General features: G+C 32.5%; 4 protein-coding genes across 4 annotated transcripts; 2 read left to right on the top strand and 2 right to left on the bottom strand.

The window, feature by feature from the left end:
- The first annotated feature begins 1,925 nt into the window (after positions 1-1,925).
- LOC106312135 (protein EDS1B) lies at positions 1,926-4,296 on the top strand. Its single transcript, XM_013749535.1, has 3 exons — positions 1,926-2,289; positions 2,375-3,124; positions 3,360-4,296. Exons 1-3 carry the CDS (start codon positions 1,972-1,974, stop codon positions 4,092-4,094), a joined length of 1,803 nt encoding a protein of 600 aa, XP_013604989.1. The 5' UTR covers positions 1,926-1,971; the 3' UTR covers positions 4,095-4,296.
- Positions 4,297-12,550: 8,254 nt separating this feature from the next.
- On the bottom strand, positions 12,551-14,225 carry LOC106307232. Its single transcript, XM_013744130.1, has 3 exons — positions 13,988-14,225; positions 13,829-13,895; positions 12,551-13,742 (listed from the first exon to the last, which is right to left on the bottom strand). The coding sequence occupies exons 1-3, from the start codon at positions 14,060-14,062 to the stop codon at positions 12,943-12,945; spliced, it is 942 nt and encodes a 313-aa protein (XP_013599584.1). The 5' UTR covers positions 14,063-14,225; the 3' UTR covers positions 12,551-12,942.
- A 573-nt stretch (positions 14,226-14,798) lies between these two features.
- On the top strand, positions 14,799-15,887 carry LOC106311635 (RING-H2 finger protein ATL48). The gene is made up of 2 exons (XM_013748871.1): positions 14,799-14,945; positions 15,500-15,887. Exons 1-2 carry the CDS (start codon positions 14,870-14,872, stop codon positions 15,667-15,669), a joined length of 246 nt encoding a protein of 81 aa, XP_013604325.1. The 5' UTR covers positions 14,799-14,869; the 3' UTR covers positions 15,670-15,887.
- A 1,285-nt stretch (positions 15,888-17,172) lies between these two features.
- LOC106311634 lies at positions 17,173-17,940 on the bottom strand. Its single transcript, XM_013748870.1, has one exon. It carries the CDS (start codon positions 17,889-17,891, stop codon positions 17,442-17,444), a length of 450 nt encoding a protein of 149 aa, XP_013604324.1. The 5' UTR covers positions 17,892-17,940; the 3' UTR covers positions 17,173-17,441.
- Between the last annotated feature and the right edge of the window lie 2,747 nt (positions 17,941-20,687).

Here is a 20,687-nt window from a genome sequence, read left to right as displayed (position 1 = left end):
TGAAGAAGACGAAGATGACAACCAAGATCAGTGAAATTACCTAAACAAAAAAGTAGAGTAAGTTATGAACTCTGATAAATACAACTAACAATTATTTTTGTTTACATACTACCCATCAAATAAAAGATAAACAAACACATCCACAACAAGAGATACAAGAGACAATCCCGACATACACAAAGGCGGCAACAACAGCTCCACCTGCTCACTCCTCTTGTCTTATAAAAATAACTTACATGCCCAATGTCAACAAGCCAATGCTATTGTCTTCTTATGAGAAATACATAAATTCGTTTAAAACTCATTAAAACCTAAATACTCAGCACTGTCACTCATTTTATAGTTTTTTCTACAAGTCTTCATGTATTTGTTTTAAAGGTCCGGTAAGAGCAACACGTTTTAAAATAAAATAAAAACATATAACAAACATAATAAGGATAATAAAAATTATTACTTTATACACACAACTTACACGACTAAACTGGAAAAAAATATCCAGAAATAAAAGGTACTTTCAACAACTTTAATATAATTTATGTACTCTCAACAGTACAAGAAACAAATTAAAAAGACAAACAAACAATAAGTTTCAGTGACACAATAAACAACAATACGAACTATATCAATCACATTACTAACACAGTTTAGTTCTTCGTAAGTGGAGAACAATGCATATACAGTTCATCATCACAACTCTAACCTTATAACAATAAAAAAACTTGAAAAATAACTCAAAACGCAAAATTCACAACTATAATAAGCCTAACAAAAATATTGAGATGAAACAAAAATTCTATCCACAACTCCGCGTTTGTGCGGAGGCATTTCTCCTAGTTACTTAAAATGTTGGACCACAAGTGGCTTTTCCTAGAAATTTTCCAAGTTGAGCTTTTTAATAAGACCAAGACGATCCCAGTTTCCTACCCTTTTCCATCTGTAACCCAGTATTTGTTTTGACGTGTATAGCTAAAGGAAAAAAAGAAGATTCTAAAGATTTTTGCAATTCGGTTGTACGCAAACAAACTATAACCAAAATTCTAAAGACTGTATGATAAATGATCGACAAAAGAACTGATTATCATATTACTATTTCGTAACTCATCTGTGAAACTGTTAAATTTAACTTATTTTGATTATCATATTACCACCATTGAGTTCTCGAACCACCACCACCTCTCCCAGGCCCCCACCCAAAAAAAAAAACTCTTTTCAGTTCTATATTGTTTTAAATATATTGAAAATGAAAACAAATAAAAATAAAATTGAATTACGGAACTTTGTTTGCTGGAAACTCAAAACAGAACCCAACCGAATAAAATTTGATTATAATCCTGTTAGTTTATTTCATAACTACTGTATAAAAAGTCAAATCAAACGACCGGACAAAACAGTCTTTCTGAATTCTGAACGCAAACCGGGATAGACAAGGAACTCGAGAGAAGGTTGCTGTGGTTTAGACAGTTTATAGGCCAGTTGAAAGAAATTGAACTGGTTCGATATGTGGAAAGCTATCCGGTTTACTTCCAGATAAGATTTTTGAAAAAAGAAACAGAGGGTAAAGCAGAGTTCTACTAGCAGACAAAGACTTTAAAATCTGGTATGGAAACCAAGTCAAGCGACAATAATTACTTATTTTCCCAAGAGGATACAAACTTTCCTCAACCAAAAAAAAAAAGCATATAAAAATAGAATTTTCCATGAAAATTTCTGCGAAACTCCAGTCATGTCGGACGTACAGACAGAACTATTACTTTAGAGAACCATCCACGTAGACACGGCTAAGATTCGTGAACGTAAAGTCTCGAATCATAAAGTAAAGATAAATCTTAAAATATTCCCAAAAAAACCATGTTGCAGTAGTAAATCGGCTCACAATTTCGTGGGGGTACTTTTGGTAATTAAATCTCTGTCTTTATATATCAACCCCGCAGAGTAGAAGAAAGACCCATACAAAGAGAGAAAAGTCAATCAATGGCGTTAGAAGCTCTTGCCGGAATCACTAACGATCTAATCACCAGATCATGGAAGGCATCGACCAGAGCTTACAACACCGACCACTTCCACAAAGAAGAAGAAAGGGAAACCGTCGTTGTCGCTTTTGCACCATCTTTCTCGGAGAAAGATTGGATTGCTCCGGAGAACAAGTCTCCCTTTGGAGAAACCAAGATGAAGCGTGCTCAGTTCCCTTGTATGAGGAGCATCGGCAACGACGTTGACGCCACTGTTAACGAATCTTTCCTTAAGAATTTTCAAGTTCTCACTTCTCCAACAACCTCATTTTGTGATTATGTAAGTAAATCTTTTAGACTTTTTCTGACTTCAGTCGAAAACATCTGACTGATTAATTGTCTGAAACTTACCCTTTTTTTTTCAGGTCAAAACGGTTGTGGACAGCCGACAAAGTCAACGAATAGTGTTCACAGGACATTCCACAGGAGGTGCTACTGCAATCTTAGCAACAGTTTGGTATTTGGAGACATACTTCAAGAAGCCACGTGGTGGCTTCCCTCTCCCCGAGCCTCTTTGTATGACATTTGGAGCTCCTTTGGTCGGTGACTATGTCTTCAAGCACGCCCTTGGGAGAGAGAACTGGAGCCGGTTCTTCGTCAACTTCGTCACAAGATTCGATATTGTCCCTCGGATAATGCTTGCTAGAAAAGCATCAACAAAGCAAGCTCTGCCTCGCGTTCTTTCACAGTTGGATCCTAGAGTTGCTATCCAAGAAAACGACCAGAGCATTCCAGTGTTCTACACAACGGTGATGAAAGAGACAGCAACTGTTGCTCACCAAGCTGTCTGTGAACTGATTGGATACGGAGATGCGTTTCTGGAAACCTTTTCCAGCTTCCTTGACCTGAGTCCTTACAGACCAGCAGGCATTTTTGTCTTCTCTACAGGAACAGGATTGGTCTCAGTGAGCAACTCAGACGCCATTCTTCAGATTCTGTTTTACGCTTCTCAGTCCAGCAACCAGCACGAGCTGTCTTTAGTTCCATTTCAAAGCATAAAAGATCATCGTAGCTATGAAGAAATGGTACATTCAATGGCCATGAAACCGTTGAACCATCTGGATTTGCATCACTTGCCTTTAGATGGAGATCCTATGCTCCGTGACCTCGGACTGGTAAAATCTCTCTCTTTTCTCTCCATTGGTAGTAGCAACATTTAGGGCTCGCCAAAATACCCGAACCGAATCAACCCAAAAAGTTATACCCATCTAAAAAATTGTACCACACCCTATCCGTATCCGAAGCTGGTAAAATATCTGAATGGATCCAAAATTTTGGTATTTAAAGAAGTGAAACCGAACTCGGCCCGGAATATTTCGCTAACATCGATGTTTCTTTCTTCTTTTGCAGAGCACAAGAGCGAGACAATGCGTCTGTGCTGCATTTGAGGCAGAGAAGCAACGAGTTGATAACCAGACCAAGATCTACAACAAACTGCCAAAAATAGTAGAGAAGCTGGCGTGGATAGAGGATGAATACAAGCCGAGGTGTAAAACTCATAAAGTCGGGTACTATGATTCCTTCAAGTATTCTAATGAGGAGAAAGACTTCAAAGCCAACGTTAGTAGAGCTGAGTTAGCTGGTCTTTTTGACGAGGTGCTCGGTTTAGTGAAGAAAGGTCTACTTCCAGATGGATTTGAAGGTCACAAAGAGTGGATCGAGTTATCAACTCGCTACCGCAGATTAATCGAACCACTTGATATTTCAAACTACCACAGACACTTAAAGAATGAAGACACTGGGCCTTATATGCTTAAAGGAAGACCAAACCGATACAAACACGCTCAGAGAGGGTACGAGCATGAACTATTGAAGGCAGGAAAGAGTTCAGAGGAGATAGAGGAATCTGGTTGCGGATCTTGCTTTTGGGCTGACGTTGAAGAACTCAAGGGAAAAGCATATGAAAGTGTTGAGGTTAAACGGTTTGAAAAGTTAGTTGAAGGGTGGATCACAAACAGGGAGATAGATGATGAGCAAATATTTCTGGACGGTTCAACATTTAGAAATTGGTGGCGTTCACTTCCCGAGGAACACAAACGCTCTTCTCTGCTGCGAGAACGTATGGGTGAAACAAGATCCACTTGAACCCGAAAGTTGTCAGATTGTTCAACCATTGTAACTTCCTTGTTTACATTTGTGCAATAAAGTGATGTAATAGCTCTCTGTTCTTATGTTTTAGAGTTCGATTTCCACATCAGGATGATCTTAGAGATAAGAAACATGTCCTAAGATCATCGTGAAATAATGTAATAGCCCTCTGTTCTAATGTCAAATTTGATTTCTACTTTACAGTGATCTTAGAATATGTAAACATGACTCTTAAGACTAAAGCATATCACATAGCATGAAGAGGAAAATATCTATAATATTAAGAAAATTACCTAAATATAATTACATATATTTTTCTCAAAAATTTCCATGATTTTTTTTTTAATTTTGCTTTTATTTTTCTTTATATTATTTCTAGAAAAAATCTATAATAAAAATTAAAAAAAAACTAGCAAAGGAAACACTTATAAGTTTTAAAAACGAAAATATATATTACACGTAATGTGATTTCATTACAAGGAAAGTTCACAAAAAGGTAATTTTGATATCAAAAATAATTTTACTTTTGAATATTATCATAAATAATAAAATAATATATATTTATATCAATCTAAATAATTTAAAATAATTTAAATAACATAAACCGAAATGAGACAACATTTGAAAAGTTAGTTGAAAGGTGGATCACGGACAGGAGATAGATGATGAGCAAATATTTCTGGAGGGTTGAACATTTAGAAAGTGGTGGCATTCACTTCTTGAGGAACACAAAAGCTCTTCTCTGCTGCAAGGACGTATGGGTGAAACAAGATCCACTTGAACCTGAAAGTTGTCAGATTGTTCAACTATTGTAACTTCCTTGTTTACATTTGTGCAATAAAGTGATGTAATAGCTCTTTGTTCTAATGTTTTAGAGTTTGATTTCCACATCAGGATGATCTTGGAAATAAGAAACATGTCCTAAGATCATCGTGAAATAATGTAATAGCTCTCTGTTCTAATGTCAAATTTGATTTCTACTTTACAATGATCTTAGAATATATAAACATGACTCTTAAGCCTAAAGCCTTATCACATAGCATGAACACAGCAGCACATAACCTTCCTTAACTTTGACTGAAGAAAATATCTATAATATTATAAAAAAAATTGCATAAATATAATTACATATATTTTTCTCAAAAATTGTAATGATTTTTTTTTTAATTTTAATTTTATTTATATTATTTCTAGATAAAAGCTATGATAAAAATAAAAAATATTAGTAAAGGAAACACTTATAAATTTTTAAAACGAAAATATATATTACACATATTGTGATTCACAAGGAAAGTTCACAAAAAGGTTATTTTGATATTACAATAATTTTAATTTTAAATATAATCTTAAATACCATTATATATATTTATATCAATCTAAATAATTTAAAATAATTTAAATAACATAAACCAAAATATCTTTAATGAACTATATATATGTTAGAGCTAATATTACTAAGATGTTTTATTTATGTTTTGCATAATATTTTTTTTAATATTAAATTTTGATTTACAATTTATTTATACTTTTTTATAAAACTACAAAATAAAAATATCAATGAATTTAACTTAATATTTTACATATATAACATGATCTCTCAAAAATATTTCACAAGAATTATTTTTAGGTACTTATTTTAAAAATCTGAAAATTAACTTAATATTGTTTTTATATAATAAAAAAATATCTTAAATCTTTCTAAAACTATTTTCCATCTTTGTTTTTTTATAAATCATGCTTAAATTAATAGACCTAAAATCAGTTATATATAAAATTATTTTCATAAAGAAAATTATATAAATATACTTAATAAATTAAATTATTTTAATATAATGTGTTAGTTTGATATCATGTTTAGTTTCTATCAAAGTTTTTGTTAACACTTTATCTTAAAATCAAATAACTAATTAAAATAATATTCAATAAGATATGAACCGTACATTGCAAACTGAAAGAATAAAAACTTATTATGTAACTCTCGAGTGATCAGAACCTCAATATTTTCTCTCTTAAACTTAGTCCAAATATATATATATATATATATATCAAATTAAACGTAATTTTATAAATATCACTTACAAATATAAGACGGAAAATTAAATTAAATGAAACAAATAAATTAATAATATATTTCAGGATTTGTTGTAATTCAATATGTATAAAATTAATATCCATATATGTGCATGTAATTTCAGGATATCTATGGTTATATATGCAATCAACTTAAAACCCAACAACACTTTATTTCTAAAATAACACATAACCAACTATACATAATTTTATAAAAGTGTATTTACAAATCTACAAAGATAAACATAATTAAAGGCAATTAAAATATTTGATCTCAATTTCACTATAATGAAAAATTATTATTGAGTTGAAAATAATGGATGCAATCCCCAATATACAAAACCGAATAAATGGAGATCTAGATTACTATATCTAAAACTACATATCTAACTTAAATAAAAAACATTACAATATATAGTTATTTATATATATATATATATATTATAAAATGTTTTAAATAAATGAATATGAAATTTAATCAATTATTACAATTTGATTACTTATACATTATTTATATTTGTGAGAAAGAGCCATCTAGTATATTAAGTGAGAACCAAACATTTTTTTTTCCTCAAAGACATATTTATCTTTATCAGTGAAACCCAAGTTCCTACACTGACCAACCATATCAACCTACGTACCATATGACTTCTAAAGACCATATACAAGAATCGGACAGAGGAAGGAAATTACAAAAAAAAAATGACTCCAACCAAAATTTCAAATACGACATAAAATTTCAAGTCAAACACAAAAATAATCTATGTTTTTTTTTTTTTTATTCATCCTAGAAGTTTGAGTTATTTACGAAAATGCCATTACTTTTTTTTCTTTTGAAAATGAGTCTTTTACCTTATCATCTTCATTTTCACCAAATATTTACAATATTGTCATTGTCGTCAATACACTAACTACTATGAACAACAAATTTGAAGCTCTTAATGCACCAAAGTTTCGATTTTTACGCACACAAATCACATCGCTTTCATTATCTCTTCAAATTCATCCAAAAAAACAAGATTTTGATTCCAAGATTTGTAAGGTTCATAGAGACATTAACGCTCATGATTCGTGGCCATTAATGATTTGGTAACTTTTGTAGTGAAGTTTTGGGTGCTTAGAGAAGCTAAGCAAGTCATCTCACAGGTTCAAATATGAAATCTTTTTTTTTCTCAGATCTGTTCGCGAAGACTTTCAGAAGACTTCGGGAAGACTTTCAGAAGACTTCGAGAAGACTTTCAGAAGACTTCGCTAGATGTGATTTCTATCAAGAAGACTTCCCTAAAAATCTTCTAACTTTCTTTTATTAAGAAAAAAACAAAAAAAAATCTCAGAGAAGACTTCTCGAGAAGTCTTGTCGGATAAACATGTTAGTTTTACAATTGACCGAAGTTTGTCAGAAATTTGACTTCTTATAGAAGACTTCTCGAGAATTCTTCTCGAGGAAAACTTCTATAGAAGTCTTCTGAAAGTTTTCCCGAAGTCTTCTCACTGTCGCAAGAAGTCTGTGTGGGTTACTTTTGCAATTGAAAAATAATTGTAAAACATTCAATATTAATGAGAAAACTTCTAAAACTTCTTTAGAAGTCTTCTCAAATTTTATTCCGGGTTTTGGTCAAACCTTTGGTTACAAGAGAAGTCTTCTCTAGAAAAGTCAAATATAGTCAATTGCAAATGTATCGCAGGTAGACTTCTTGCGACATTGAGAAGACTTCTATAAAATGTCAAATTTTTGACAAACTTCATCCAATTGCAAAACTAACATGTTTATTCGCGAAGACTTCTCTGCCATTTTCGAGAATTTTTTAAATTCAAAAGTAAGCCAATATTTTCAAAGGAAGACTTCTCCAGATGTCTTTTGTAGAGTAGACTTCCTAAGAAGTCTTTCTTCGTAAATTTGCAATTGCAAAAATGACCTAAATAGAAGACTAAGTCTTCTCGGAGAAGACTTCTTCTACGTCAATGTTTAATAAACTTTCATTTTCTCTACAATTAAAATGACTTTTTAATATTTACTTATTAATTCCTGGATGAAATTCATAACTTATTTGGTGATAATATGAGATTTCAAATATTTATGTTTACTAATGTTTCTAGCTAATCCGAGAAGACTTCTTAAGAAGTCTTTTGGAGAAGTCTTCTACGTTAGATTTTCAAAAGTGTTAAGTAACTTCAATGTATGTTTTAACTTTCAAAAGTTCTAAGTAACTTCAAGAATATTAAGTCATGTGGTTTAATGTGTCTTTTTAGATCATATGATATACTTTTTAACTTACAATAGATTTAAAATTTCAATTTTCACTTAAAATTCAAGTTTGATCTTTTGTGAATTTGACTAAGTTTTTTTTGTGAAGTCTTCTCTCTTAATTTTAGTAAATTTGACTAAGTTTTTGGGTTGTTATATTTTGTTATGAGTGGGTAGAATGGTTAAAACAATTTGTTAGTATGTTGTATCAATAACTTCAATAATGTCAAGTACTTTCGGCAAAACATGAACATATTTACAAATAGTTTTGATTAACGTCTCTTCAAGTTTACAAAAGATTTCATAACTAAAATAGTACACATACAAATCATAAAACAGAGCATAAAAAAAACTATTACACATGGAGCTAGATATCATTCTTCAACATAGATAAGTTTGAACTCCATTTGACATTATTCATTTGTACCACTTTGGGCAGAAGACTTCAGAAGACTTCCGAAGACTTCGTGGGAAGTCTTCTAGCATAAAATAAATTAGAAAACTTCCCTAAAAGTCTTCCAAGAGTCTTCTGAGAGTCTTCTGAGAAGTCTTCTAAACTCTGACTCATATCTGAAAAAATTTACATATTCAAAAGCATTCAAATGTCTTCAAAACAGAGAAAAGTTCAAAAATATTGTTTTATGCTTAAATAAAAACAAAACAATCACATTAGGTTGAATCTATAACTTTTTAGAATCGAAAATATAAACACACACAAAATATATATCCAAAATTTGTACCACTTTGGGTAGAAAACTTTGGAAGACTTCCTGAATACTTCGCTGGACGTCTTCCAAGAGTCTTTAGAAATCCGAGAGTCTTCCAAGAGTTTTAGAATGCTTTAGAAATCCAAGAGTCTTCCAAGAGTCTTCTGAGAAGTCTTCCGGTCTGAAAATTTTGCATAGTCAAAAGCATTCAAATATCCTAAAAAGAGAGGAAACTTCAAAAATATTGTTTATGCTTAATAATAAAAAACAGTCATATTAGGTTGGGTGAGTTGAATCTATAACTTTTTAGATTCTAATATGTAAAACACACAAAACATGTATCTAAAATTTGTACCACTTTGGGCAAAAGACTTCAGAAGACTTCCTGAAAACTTCGTGGGAAGTCTTCGAGCATAAAATGCATTAGAAGACTTGCCTAGAAGTCTTTCGAAGAAACTTCCGAGAAGTCTTTCAAAGTCTATCTTAGATCTGAAAAACCTGCAAATTCAAAAACATTCAAATGACTTCAAAACAAAGAAAAACTTCAAAATATAATTTTATGCTTAAATAATAAACAAAACAGTCAAATTAGGTTGAATCTATAGTGTTTAGAATCTAATATATAAAAACACACAATAATACATATCCAAAATTTATAGATCTACCTTTGAAGGAGTGAAAGATGAGAACTATTTAATAAAAAACCTGCAAAAGGAAGATAAATTAGTGAGAAGACATAAAAAATAAATGAGAAATGGATTCAAAGTTTGATGTTTTGATGTTCAAAGAGATTAGAGAGAGGTTGGAGAGTTTTAGAGTGAGAAACATTACATTTTTTGTTGTAACCATTTGAGAGGAAGAAAGAGAATGTGTAAAAAAGTTTAATATATGGAGACAAAAATTCCAATTATATTAAATATTTTCGATACCTTCTGGAAATCTTCTTGTAAACTCTTCTAGAAGCCTTCTTGGGAAGTTTTATATACTCTAAATCAAATACGTGAGAAGACTTCTGGAAGACTTTGTTTTAGGCGTGAAACCTAAATTCTACTAAAATTTATGCAGGAAACCTAAATTGTACTAAAATTTAAGCGGGAAAATATCAGAAGTCTTCTAGAAGTCTTTCAACCATAACCTAATCAAATAACTAACTAAACAGCAAATAAAAATTCAATAAACTTAAAATCAACTTATAAAGTGTTAAATATACACAAAACTAAACACACGAAAGTTATTTTTTTTTCTAAAAAAGTTAAGATTCCAAAATCTAACCCTAAATAAAAACATTACTTTAACATATGTTACTAAACCCTAAACAAAAGTTTTCTCGGAGTCTTCAAGACCCTATAATCAAATAACTAAGCAAAGACACATCTTTAAACTTTTAAGATACTTATAAAGTGTTTAAATCAAGTTATTAGATACTCACTAAACATATATATGTCAAAAAAAATTTAGAAAAAAGAAAGATAAGATTTCCAAATCTGACCCTAAAAATACCAACAATAATATAACATATGTTACCAAACCTTAAACCAATGACTTTCATGAGTTAATCTACATTCACTCATCTCTGTTGAAAATAATTCAATTTTAGTAAAACTAAATTTACATAATTTAGAAATGTTTATTATTACTTGATTTCAATTTTTTTTCCATCAAAATAATTTTTTTTATAAATTTTTTAATTATTTTGAAGATCTATTGAACGAGAAGACTTACAAAGCTCAATACATGTTAAAACTTGAAAGTATCCTCACATGGTGAGTTGTAATGGTAAAACTCAATACATGTGTTTTTTGTTTGGTTATAAAGAGGTTGCTGTAATTTCACTAACTTTTTGAATTATTTTTGCATTTGATTGAATTTGGGGTACATTTTTATATTCAAAATCAAGTTTTGAGTCATTCTTGATTAGATTAAATTATTTTAATATAATGTGTTAGTTTGATATCATGTTTAGTTTCTATCAAAGTTGTTTTTAACACTTTATCTTAATATCAAATAACTAATTAAAAATATTCAAAGCGATATGAACCGAACATTGCAAACTGAAAGAATAAAAAAAACTTATTGTGTGACTCTGGAGTGATCCGAACATCAATATTTTCTCTCTTAAATTTAGTCCAAAAAATATATATATCAAATTAATATATATATATATATATATATATCAAATTAAACATATTTTTTAGTGTATACACTTACAAATATAAGACGGAAAATTAAATTAAATGAAACGAATACATTGATAATATATATCCTAACGAAAACTTAAAACAATTATATTTCAGGATTTGTTGTAATTCAATATGTAAAAAAATAATATCCATATATGTGCATGTAATTTCAGGATATCTATGGTTATATATGCATGCAACTTAAAACCCAACAACACTTTATTTCTAAAATAACACATATCCAACTGTACATAATTTTATAAAAGTGTATTTACAAATCTACAAAGATAAACATAATTAAAGGAAATTAAAACTTTTTATCTCAATTTAATTATAATGAAAAATTATGATTTAGTTGAAAATAATGGATGCAATCCCCAATATACAAAAACAAATAAATGGAGATCTAAATTACTATATCTAAACCTACTTATCTAACTTAGATAAAAAAACATTACAATATATAGTTATTTATATATATAGATTATAATGTGTTTTAAATAAATGGAAGTGAAATTTAATCAATTATTACAATTTGATTACTTATACAATATTTATATTTGTGAATGAGCACGAAAGAGTCATCTAGTATATAGTGAGAACCAAACAATTTTTTTTTTCATCGAATACATATTTATCTTTATCAGTGAACACACAGGTTCTTACACTGACCAGGCACATCAACCTACATACCATATGACTTCTAAACCGCATATACAAGAATCAGACAGAGGGAGGAAATTATGACTCCTCCTCAAACAAATGTAAGGACTAAACAAAGGATCTCACTTTCTCAATAAGACTGCCCAAAGCTTGGTAGAGAGGCACTTTTGGGTTTTGGCATTGAGAGCCAAACAATTATTCAGAAAGGAGACGGAGGTTAATACAAATTGGTTATAGCAATGCTAACCTCTGAACGCTCCAAGTTCTAGCTGGTACAATAATTTAAAGAAGCGAACAAAACTCAACCCATAGAACTTCAATTTTCCTTTCTGATGCTAGTTTCATTGATGAAAGCTTGGCTCAAGTGAATGTATGTTTTCCTAAACTCAAGTAAAGTAAGGTTTCATATTACCAAAAAGTTCCTGCCAGATTCGCGTTCCATCAGAATCCTGCACTGGTACAATCAATTCAAGGATGCATAACATACTGCAAAAGTGGGCGTAAATCAACAAAACCGGACCAAAACAATCGCAAAATAATCTTCAATTTTGCTGTGTTTCCGTCTCTCAACAGAGAATCAAGCAGAAAAAAATATAACATTCGTGGTCCATTCTAATAAGATACCAGAAGGTATAAAACCTTTAGAATATTACAGATAAGCAAGGTTCGAAGAGGCAAGGGAAAAGAGACATATTGCAACTTTATGTATTTGAAGTTCGTGTACCACTTTATGTACTCACACACACCACTCTACATCACCACCACCACCACCACACATGTTTTAGACGAGACGAAGAAGAGTCACTGACATAGAAGAACACAGATCATAGTTCTTAGGTGCCAAAAGACAAATCCTATATCCATATCTAAAGAGTTTTTAAAGACATGTAAAAAAACATAGAACATGCGAGGGAAAGAAAAGACGAAGTGAGAGAAAAGACAAACAGACACAGTTTGAGAAAAGACACATCCTCTTTACTTCATGACCTGCAAAACATGCTAGAGGAACGAGCAAGCCGAATAGTCAGACCACCATTTTGAACACTGGTCTCAACCTTGACTGTGTTCTTTTCATATGGCTTCCTGCAACCTGGACAACGCCCATCTCCATCGCAGATCGTCTTGTGGCAGAAAAGACAGAGCCGGAATCCACAAGGACACGGCAGGAAATTAGAATCTGTCAAGTCCAGATCTTCGTAGCAAATGGGGCATGAAGATGGCACTGCCACAGAACTAAAATGCAAGTTCATGACCGGAAAGCTACGCTGCTTTCCCAAATTAGGCAGACCCTGAGGACGGAGCTTATCGTCTGCCCTCCACGCCTGGTTGCTCTTTTGCTTCCTTGACATTGGCTTCACATCCCTTACAGCCACATTGGATCCACTGACTGAATCCCTAAGAGAAGCTGATTGCTCTTCAGGAGGATTCTCCTTGTCGTGCTTCTTTTGTTCATCAGCTGCTAAAGCGTCAGCAAAAGCCTCCCAGTCATCCAAACAACCGTCATCGGCAGCATCCTCATCCTCTGTTATATTACCAGAGCAAGAGCCACCACTCCCACTGCTACTTCCGCTGCAGAAGTTGGGGATTGAGTTGATACCAGTCAGGATGCTGTTGGGGCTGTTCGAAAGCGACTCTATAAAGCTCTCGTGATGATGTGCTTCTTCTTCTCCAGGCTGCCCATCTAACTTCTCAACGGGAAGATCTCTGTGAACAACTTTTTCAATTCCGGTTTTTCGATTGGGACCAGTCTCCTCCTTATCCCCTTTGTTGATCATCGCAACTGATGGTAAGACCCAAAATCAATATACGCTAATTCCACATCCCAAATTGAACACAAAAGATTATTGGATCTTTAAGGATCATTACCTTGAGAAAGCCATTGCTCACGGCGGAGACCTAGCTTGCTCTGTTTCAATTTCGCCGCCCTGTTCGTCTGCTGCGACCCAATGCAATGAGAAACCAACCCCACAAAAAGGAATCGAATTGAGAGAAATGAATGAGAGAATTGATCAAAACAATTATTACCCTTTTCTTCTTCCCCATATCCCTCGCGCTTGGGGCTGCAGAAGCAGATGCGTTGGTGATCGAATCAGATATCATCTCTTGCAGCTTGATTCCAATATCGCAAAATTCAAACACACAAAAAGCTCTACAGATTCTCAAAAACCCTAATCAGATTCGTCGTGCGGTTTTTTTATTTGTCTTTCTTTTGTTTGTTTGTTGTGTCTGTGAAGGAAGAGAAAGAGAGGAGAGAAAGAGAGATAAAAGAGATAACGGAAACTCCTCGTCTCCGCTCATAACTTTCTCGTGACGATAATACCCCTGTATTTGACTTTTGTACACGCTCCAAGAGAGGGGCTGTTTTGTAATCCTAAGGATCTCATACGTGTGAGTGACGTATGATGGACTTATACACGTGAGGGAAAGTTCATATGATTCACACATAAATTTTTTTTTTTTGCCAAAAATGATTCACACATAATAAGAGAGTGGAAAAACAAACAGAGAGAGAGTTTCTAGATGTTTCTCCTAGTTACAAATCTGCAACAGATATTTTCGCTTTCTGTCGAGCAACGGAGATTAAATGAACACACGGAAAAGTCAAAAAAGTATTTACAGTTTCCGACCAAACACAATTTTTTTCTAATTTTGGCGACATGAAGCATGTCTGCGACTAGAAAGAAATATCAGAATATAATTATTAGTTAGTAGATGTCAAGCAATCGATTATACCAGAATTACGAGATGTTAATTTTCCAAATCATTTGGGTATTAATGGAAGCGAGCCCAGTGGACTTTTTTTCCAAATCATTCGGACCCTTTTCAAGTCCATCAACCCGACCCATTTCATACTCGTTCTCCTCCTTATTTTGCATTGATTGATTCCTCTCCTAACCGAGAAAGAAGATGAGTGGGATAGAACCAGACATGGAAGATCTGTTCCAGGAGAAGAAGCGTGTCAGGAATCCTCTCGTTCCTCTCGGTTTGTCTTCCCTTTCACATCTCTCTCTCTCTCTTTCGATCTCGTTTGCCAAATCGAACATTTCTTTTCGAATCCTGCTATAGAGGGTTTCTGATTCCTACATATGTACACATGAACTTGTTCTCTTTGATTCATAATCAAATGGTATCGATTATATATATTGTACCGTAGTTTCTTTCTGTTGCTTTAGAGATTCTCAAGTTTCACTTTGTATAAAACTCTTATTCGTAAATATATGTAAAGAAATGGTTCTTGGAACTTCAATACAACTTCGTTTATGATATCAATTACTCTTTCACTTGGACCTCATCTAGCAATTCCATGTTTTATCCAATTATAAAGACTTGTCCTTTCAATCAAAGGAATGCTTCCACTATATCCCCTATAGGCCGGTTTGTCTATGTGGGATGAGATACTAGCTCGCTCTTCATAAGGCTTTTTAAATTATTGCGGGTTTCTAAAGTTTGAACATTTATTTTGTTTATTATCTTCTCTCCACTTTTTGTTTCCTTGCTCAAAAACTGATCATTTCTTGCGGATGATACGCATTGCAGGTGCACTTGCGACTGCGGGAGTGCTGACGGCTGGGCTGATTAGTTTCAGAAGAGGAAATTCTCAGTTGGGTCAGGTTTTGATGAGAGCTAGAGTGGTCGTCCAAGGTGCCACTGTCGCGTTGATGGTTGGAACCGCTTACTACTACGGTGATAATCCCTGGAAGAAATGAGCTGCTGCTACTTGTGATATGACACTCCGGGAAGAAGAGGTATGTGCTTCTCTTTTTGAGCGTCAGAGAAGTCTTCCGTCTTGTTAGGATTTACAACTTGCAAGGGTTACACATCAAATGAGTTTGAATAATTCTGAACTAAGAAAGTTGTTTTGTTTCTTGATCAATTTGATTATATTGATTCTGAGGGAATTTTCAGAAACCCATCTTTACTCTTATTTATCTATCCAAATCTATATTATTAGTATTCGTATTTTCAGTCGACTATCTGTGTGTTATTTATTTGCTCACTCATATGCTTGAGTTTCGACTTCTTGAAAGCTCCTTTGTGAAACAATGGTACAATGAATCATCACAAACTTATCTACATAGACTCTACTTTCAAGTTTTATAAAGAAAACGAGTTGGTAATGAAATATTATGAATTAAAAGGCAAGCCATATCAAATGATTTCAAGGACATTGAATTGAATGAGAACGGGGAGCCTAATAGAGTTTTGTTTTCCATAGATCATGTTTATTCGTAATATTCTTGTTTTTCCAGCGTATTACGCTTCTTGATCCTCTAAATGCGAAACTATAATCACAATTATGGTTTTTAGCCAAGACTAATGATTATGGTTTAGCTAATAATCATGTCACCCACACATAAAGAGGGACAATGGGAAGCTTTTCAAATGAAACAGTTTTGAACCACGTCTCATGATGTGTGAAATCTCTCATGACTATATATTTTAGATAGACTGATCACTGAGCTAAACTCAAAACTGCTTCTTCTTTCAAACACCAAAATGCGTTGGATTACTTTGTCTGAAATCTATGGAACAGAAGCTCTTTCACCGAATCTTCATCCGCAGCAATAGTAACTCGTTTGAACCAGAATAATCCATCTTCGAGCTCTGTAATCTCTGTATTGTGATTGGTTATCTCTGCTCCTGCTCTTACCATCGGCTTCCTAGGTATCTTCTACTTAGTTTTCAATCTCGTACTCCTTTCCCACAGCTCCAGCACCTCTTCTTTTTCCATGACTCTGGTCTACTCCTCGGATGCTAAAGCGCTTCCTTTCTATATTCGAATTGTAACATGGTTTTGCTGATTATTTCTTTTTAATCAATTCAATCATGAGCAAATACAAAAATGAGAAAATGAAAGCACATATTATGTTTTCTTTTTTGATAAAATGTTGAAATTTGTTACAGAAATACATAAATTAATATTAGCTAAAACATTAGCTACACAAACCCGGAAAACTAACGGAAAACATAAGTTTGTAACAAACATAGACCATGTTTATTATGACATTTCTGACTCCATTCTTTACTTCAAAATTGAAAAAATGAAATGAGAATTGGAGTAATGAACAAAAAATAAAAACATTACTTCATTTATAGAGTAATGTTTTTGTTTTTTCGTTCACCACTCTATTTTCCACTGCATTTTTTCAATTTTGGAGTAAAATATAGAATGGAGCAGGAGATGCATTTGTTCATTTATTCATGTCTTCTTGCTACAAATTTTTAATATATAATATATCTAACGATAAAACAAATCATCCGTGGATAAAAATAAAACTTGCACAATGGAAAATACTAGACCCTCGTTATACATTCACGTGATACATAAAAGGAGGCATAACTTTCAACGATGGACAAACCAAAACAAACTTGACGTATAGAAATCAACAAAGGAAACGCCAAACTCATGACGCAAGAGACTTTTTCAACGCGGCCGCCACAAACTTAACAACACGGAACATGCCCTAAGAGATTCATATTATTTCACGGAGTCAACGCTGATAACAGCCGGAGGTTTTCCAAAAACAACGGGAACAGAAGCGTAGCGCATAGAGAAGCTCCGATACCCTCCGAATCCAGCTTCATCGTCCTCTTCGTCCTCGCCTTCATCCTTAAAATTCAATTTATAACTCGAAGTATCGTACTTATGTCTGGCGCTGTTGTCCCAAGCGCGGCCACGGCGTTGATCGCGGTTAAACTGACGGATAAAAGTCTTCCACCGTGGCCCAGCTACGACCTCCGACCACTCTCGGATCTTCAGAATCGCACGTATCCACCACCGTGGCTCGTGATGGTGGTTGCTGTGTAAATCAATCGACTTCCGCTGCCACCAGGAGGAACCCACGGCGAGGCAGGAACAGCAACGTGAGTTACCGAGAAGCGGATCGGAGGTAGTCTCTGGCTCTGGAGCTGCTCGCAAAGCTTCCATACCAAAAGGGTCGAAACAGAGTTGAAAAGGTTTTGGTCGTATATATAAGCCAAATACGGCATTCTCGTTAGCTGTAATAAAAAGTTAAAAACCATTATTTATATATATTTTAAAAATATTTTAGCTATTAATTATTTCACAAACAGGATACTTTTCTAGCAAGTCACATGTTTATAAATATTTTGTCTAAACAGATAATAATTAATATTGTGAATTTTAGCAACTTACCCAATAAATCAAATAAACGATAAGATGATATCAACAGAGTCAAATAGAACAAATCATACCAATCAAAGAAATAAGGGAAAATTGTTTTTCTAGCGCAAAAAAAAATGATAATTATGTTTCTTTAGACTAATCTCATATACTTTATATCTTATTAGGTTAATTATTTTCAAAATGACAATAATGCCCTTAATATTGTAATTTTTGAATATAATAAATAATGGGTTCGATCAAACGGGTTCGATCGATCCGAAATTACAAGGTCGAACGGATCGATTGATACTGATCATTATGCAGAACAAAAAAAATGCGGAACATATACTGATCGACCTGGTCCATTTCACTCGATCGGCAAAGGTCGATTTCATACAAATCGACCGATCTCGAATTATAGACCGATCGATCCGGGGAAGCATAGATATGAATCATGGTAGAAATAATGTGAAATTTTTGTGAAAATTTTGTGAACAATCAATGGAATATAGAAGACGGCGTGAGAAGAAGGTTACCACTTTTTTTGATTTTTTTTGTTTTTTTTTTTAAAATCGTTTTTTTTCAAAATATGAAAGTGAATATTCTCAAATATTTTGTTTCCATATTTTTAGGAACTGATTTCTTATACGTAGAATTAGGGGTGGGCAAAAAAACCGAATTGAACCGAGTCGAACCGAACCGAATCCGATTCAAACTGAACCAAAGTCTATTTCAAACTATTCGGTTGAAGATTTCTCCAACCCGAATGATTCGGTTCGGTTCGGTTTAAACCGAACCGAGAAACCGATGTGTTTTTGTCATTATTTAAATTAAAAATATTAGTAATACCAATATACTAAAATTCTAATACTAAACCACATATTTTTCATTTTATATTCATTAACATATATTCTTCTAACCTAATATGTAATCATCAAAATATTTGATTTAAAATATTTCATTCATTGCAGGCTTTTGAATTTTAATGATATAAAAGATATTACTAATGATGTTGTTTTTTTTAATTTAGTTAAATATCATTTGTTTTAATTCTTATATACTTTTGTGACTTAAAAAAAAAAAATGTTTCAGTTTTATATTGAATTTAGTTCATATAGTTTATGTTTACATAATTTATGTTTTAAAACATAATTTCTTTTAGAAAAATCAAACTAAGAAGAATCTAATTAAACTGGTCCAAAAAACAAACTGAATCGAATACAAACTGAACCGAATACAAACCGAACCAAATATAAACCGAACCGAATACAAACCGAACCAAACTAACTATGGTTTACTTCGGTTGAAAAAATGCTAGAACCAAACTAACCAAACCGAACCGAACCCGAACCGAACCGAGAAAATAACCGAAGTGCCCACCCCTACGTAGAATACAGCTAGTATGTAGAAATCGGTTTCTACAGGATTTTAGAATTATAGTAATGTGTAGATTTTGATTTCTACGTGGTTTAGATTTAGAGTAAACCTGTAGAAGTCGGTTTCTACGTGTTTTAGATTTATATTTATGTATAGATTTTGATTTCTAAAGATTTTAGATCAGTAGGTTAAGCGCGTAATATGTATTCTAAATATTTTTAGAATACTCTTATTTACGTAAATCACATATTCTAAACATTGTAGATTCAATGAAAAAAGTGGGTTTTGTTTTCTACTTCGTAGAATGTCATTTCTACTTTAGTTAGAACATAATCTGAAAATTATGATTTAAACATTTTTAGAACTGAAAAAATACCACTAGCTTCATATAGATATTTTATCAATAGTTACTATTTTTCTAATTTTTTTATTTGTAAAAATATTTATTAAATTTATTTTCAAAAATATTAAAGGGTATTATAAGAAAAAAATAAATATTTCTGTAAAAAGACATAGTTATCATTTTTTCTCTAAAAAAACAATTTTCCCAAGAAACAATCAGATGATAGTCGTTAAGAAAATGACACTTTTAGTTTTCATAATTATTTATTTAGTTTTCATATTTAAATTGCAAATATATTTGGGAACATAATTTTTCATAATCACTGACTTTTTTTCAAATTAAAAAAAAAATCCAAACCGTGTTTTTCATTTCACCTGTTTAATTATTAAATTTAAAACTACATTCTAGGGCTGGGCAAATAAACCGAACCCAAAAATCCGAAGCGAACCCATTCTGATAAAAATAAATCCGAACCGATCCGAACCCGACATAAATACCAAATGAATCTTGTTTTTTGGTATTTTGGGTTATGAGTATTATCCGAACCGAACCCGGACCTAAATGGATATGCGATAGAACCCGAAACATTTAAAATCACAAAAAGAACTTCTACCAAATATGATCTTAATTCTTAATATGTATCCAAAATACTTTAAAATATTTTGAATTTCTAAAATAATTATCTATTACACGAAGGTTGATGGTGGAATGTGGCGGTTGAAGCCTGAAGTTTTAAGATTTTGGTTTTGTTTTCATTGAATAATGTTTCTCATGAACTTAGTTTTTGTTTTATGATTTCATTTATCTGGTTTTCTTTCTATCACTAACTATGTTTATCTTTCGCTTGATTGTGAATGATCACGTTTGATGTTTTTATT

This window comes from Brassica oleracea, chromosome C8 (assembly GCF_000695525.1).
Source record: "Brassica oleracea var. oleracea cultivar TO1000 chromosome C8, BOL, whole genome shotgun sequence".
Taxonomy (NCBI): domain Eukaryota; kingdom Viridiplantae; phylum Streptophyta; class Magnoliopsida; order Brassicales; family Brassicaceae; genus Brassica; species Brassica oleracea.
The sequence above is the reverse complement of the archived record's forward strand: the minus strand, read 5'-3'. Positions and strand labels throughout refer to the sequence as shown.

What these genes read in the sequence shown, in the direction of transcription:
- LOC106312135 (XM_013749535.1), top strand. Translation starts at nt 1,972, where the DNA reads ATGGCGTTAGAAGCTCTTGCCGGAATCACTAACGATCTAATCACCAGA. An exon ending in CAACCTCATTTTGTGATTAT is followed by an intron (nt 2,290 to 2,374) that starts GTAAGTAAATCT and finishes TTTTTTTTTCAG; the next exon opens with GTCAAAACGGTTGTGGACAG. An exon ending in TGCTCCGTGACCTCGGACTG is followed by an intron (nt 3,125 to 3,359) that starts GTAAAATCTCTC and finishes CTTCTTTTGCAG; the next exon opens with AGCACAAGAGCGAGACAATG.
- LOC106307232 (XM_013744130.1), bottom strand. Translation starts at nt 14,062, where the DNA reads ATGATATCTGATTCGATCACCAACGCATCTGCTTCTGCAGCCCCAAGC. An exon ending in ATATGGGGAAGAAGAAAAGG is followed by an intron (nt 13,896 to 13,987) that starts GTAATAATTGTT and finishes GGGTCGCAGCAG; the next exon opens with ACGAACAGGGCGGCGAAATT. An exon ending in TGAGCAATGGCTTTCTCAAG is followed by an intron (nt 13,743 to 13,828) that starts GTAATGATCCTT and finishes TCTTACCATCAG; the next exon opens with TTGCGATGATCAACAAAGGG.
- LOC106311635 (XM_013748871.1), top strand. Translation starts at nt 14,870, where the DNA reads ATGAGTGGGATAGAACCAGACATGGAAGATCTGTTCCAGGAGAAGAAG. An exon ending in GAATCCTCTCGTTCCTCTCG is followed by an intron (nt 14,946 to 15,499) that starts GTTTGTCTTCCC and finishes TACGCATTGCAG; the next exon opens with GTGCACTTGCGACTGCGGGA.
- LOC106311634 (XM_013748870.1), bottom strand. Translation starts at nt 17,891, where the DNA reads ATGGAAGCTTTGCGAGCAGCTCCAGAGCCAGAGACTACCTCCGATCCG.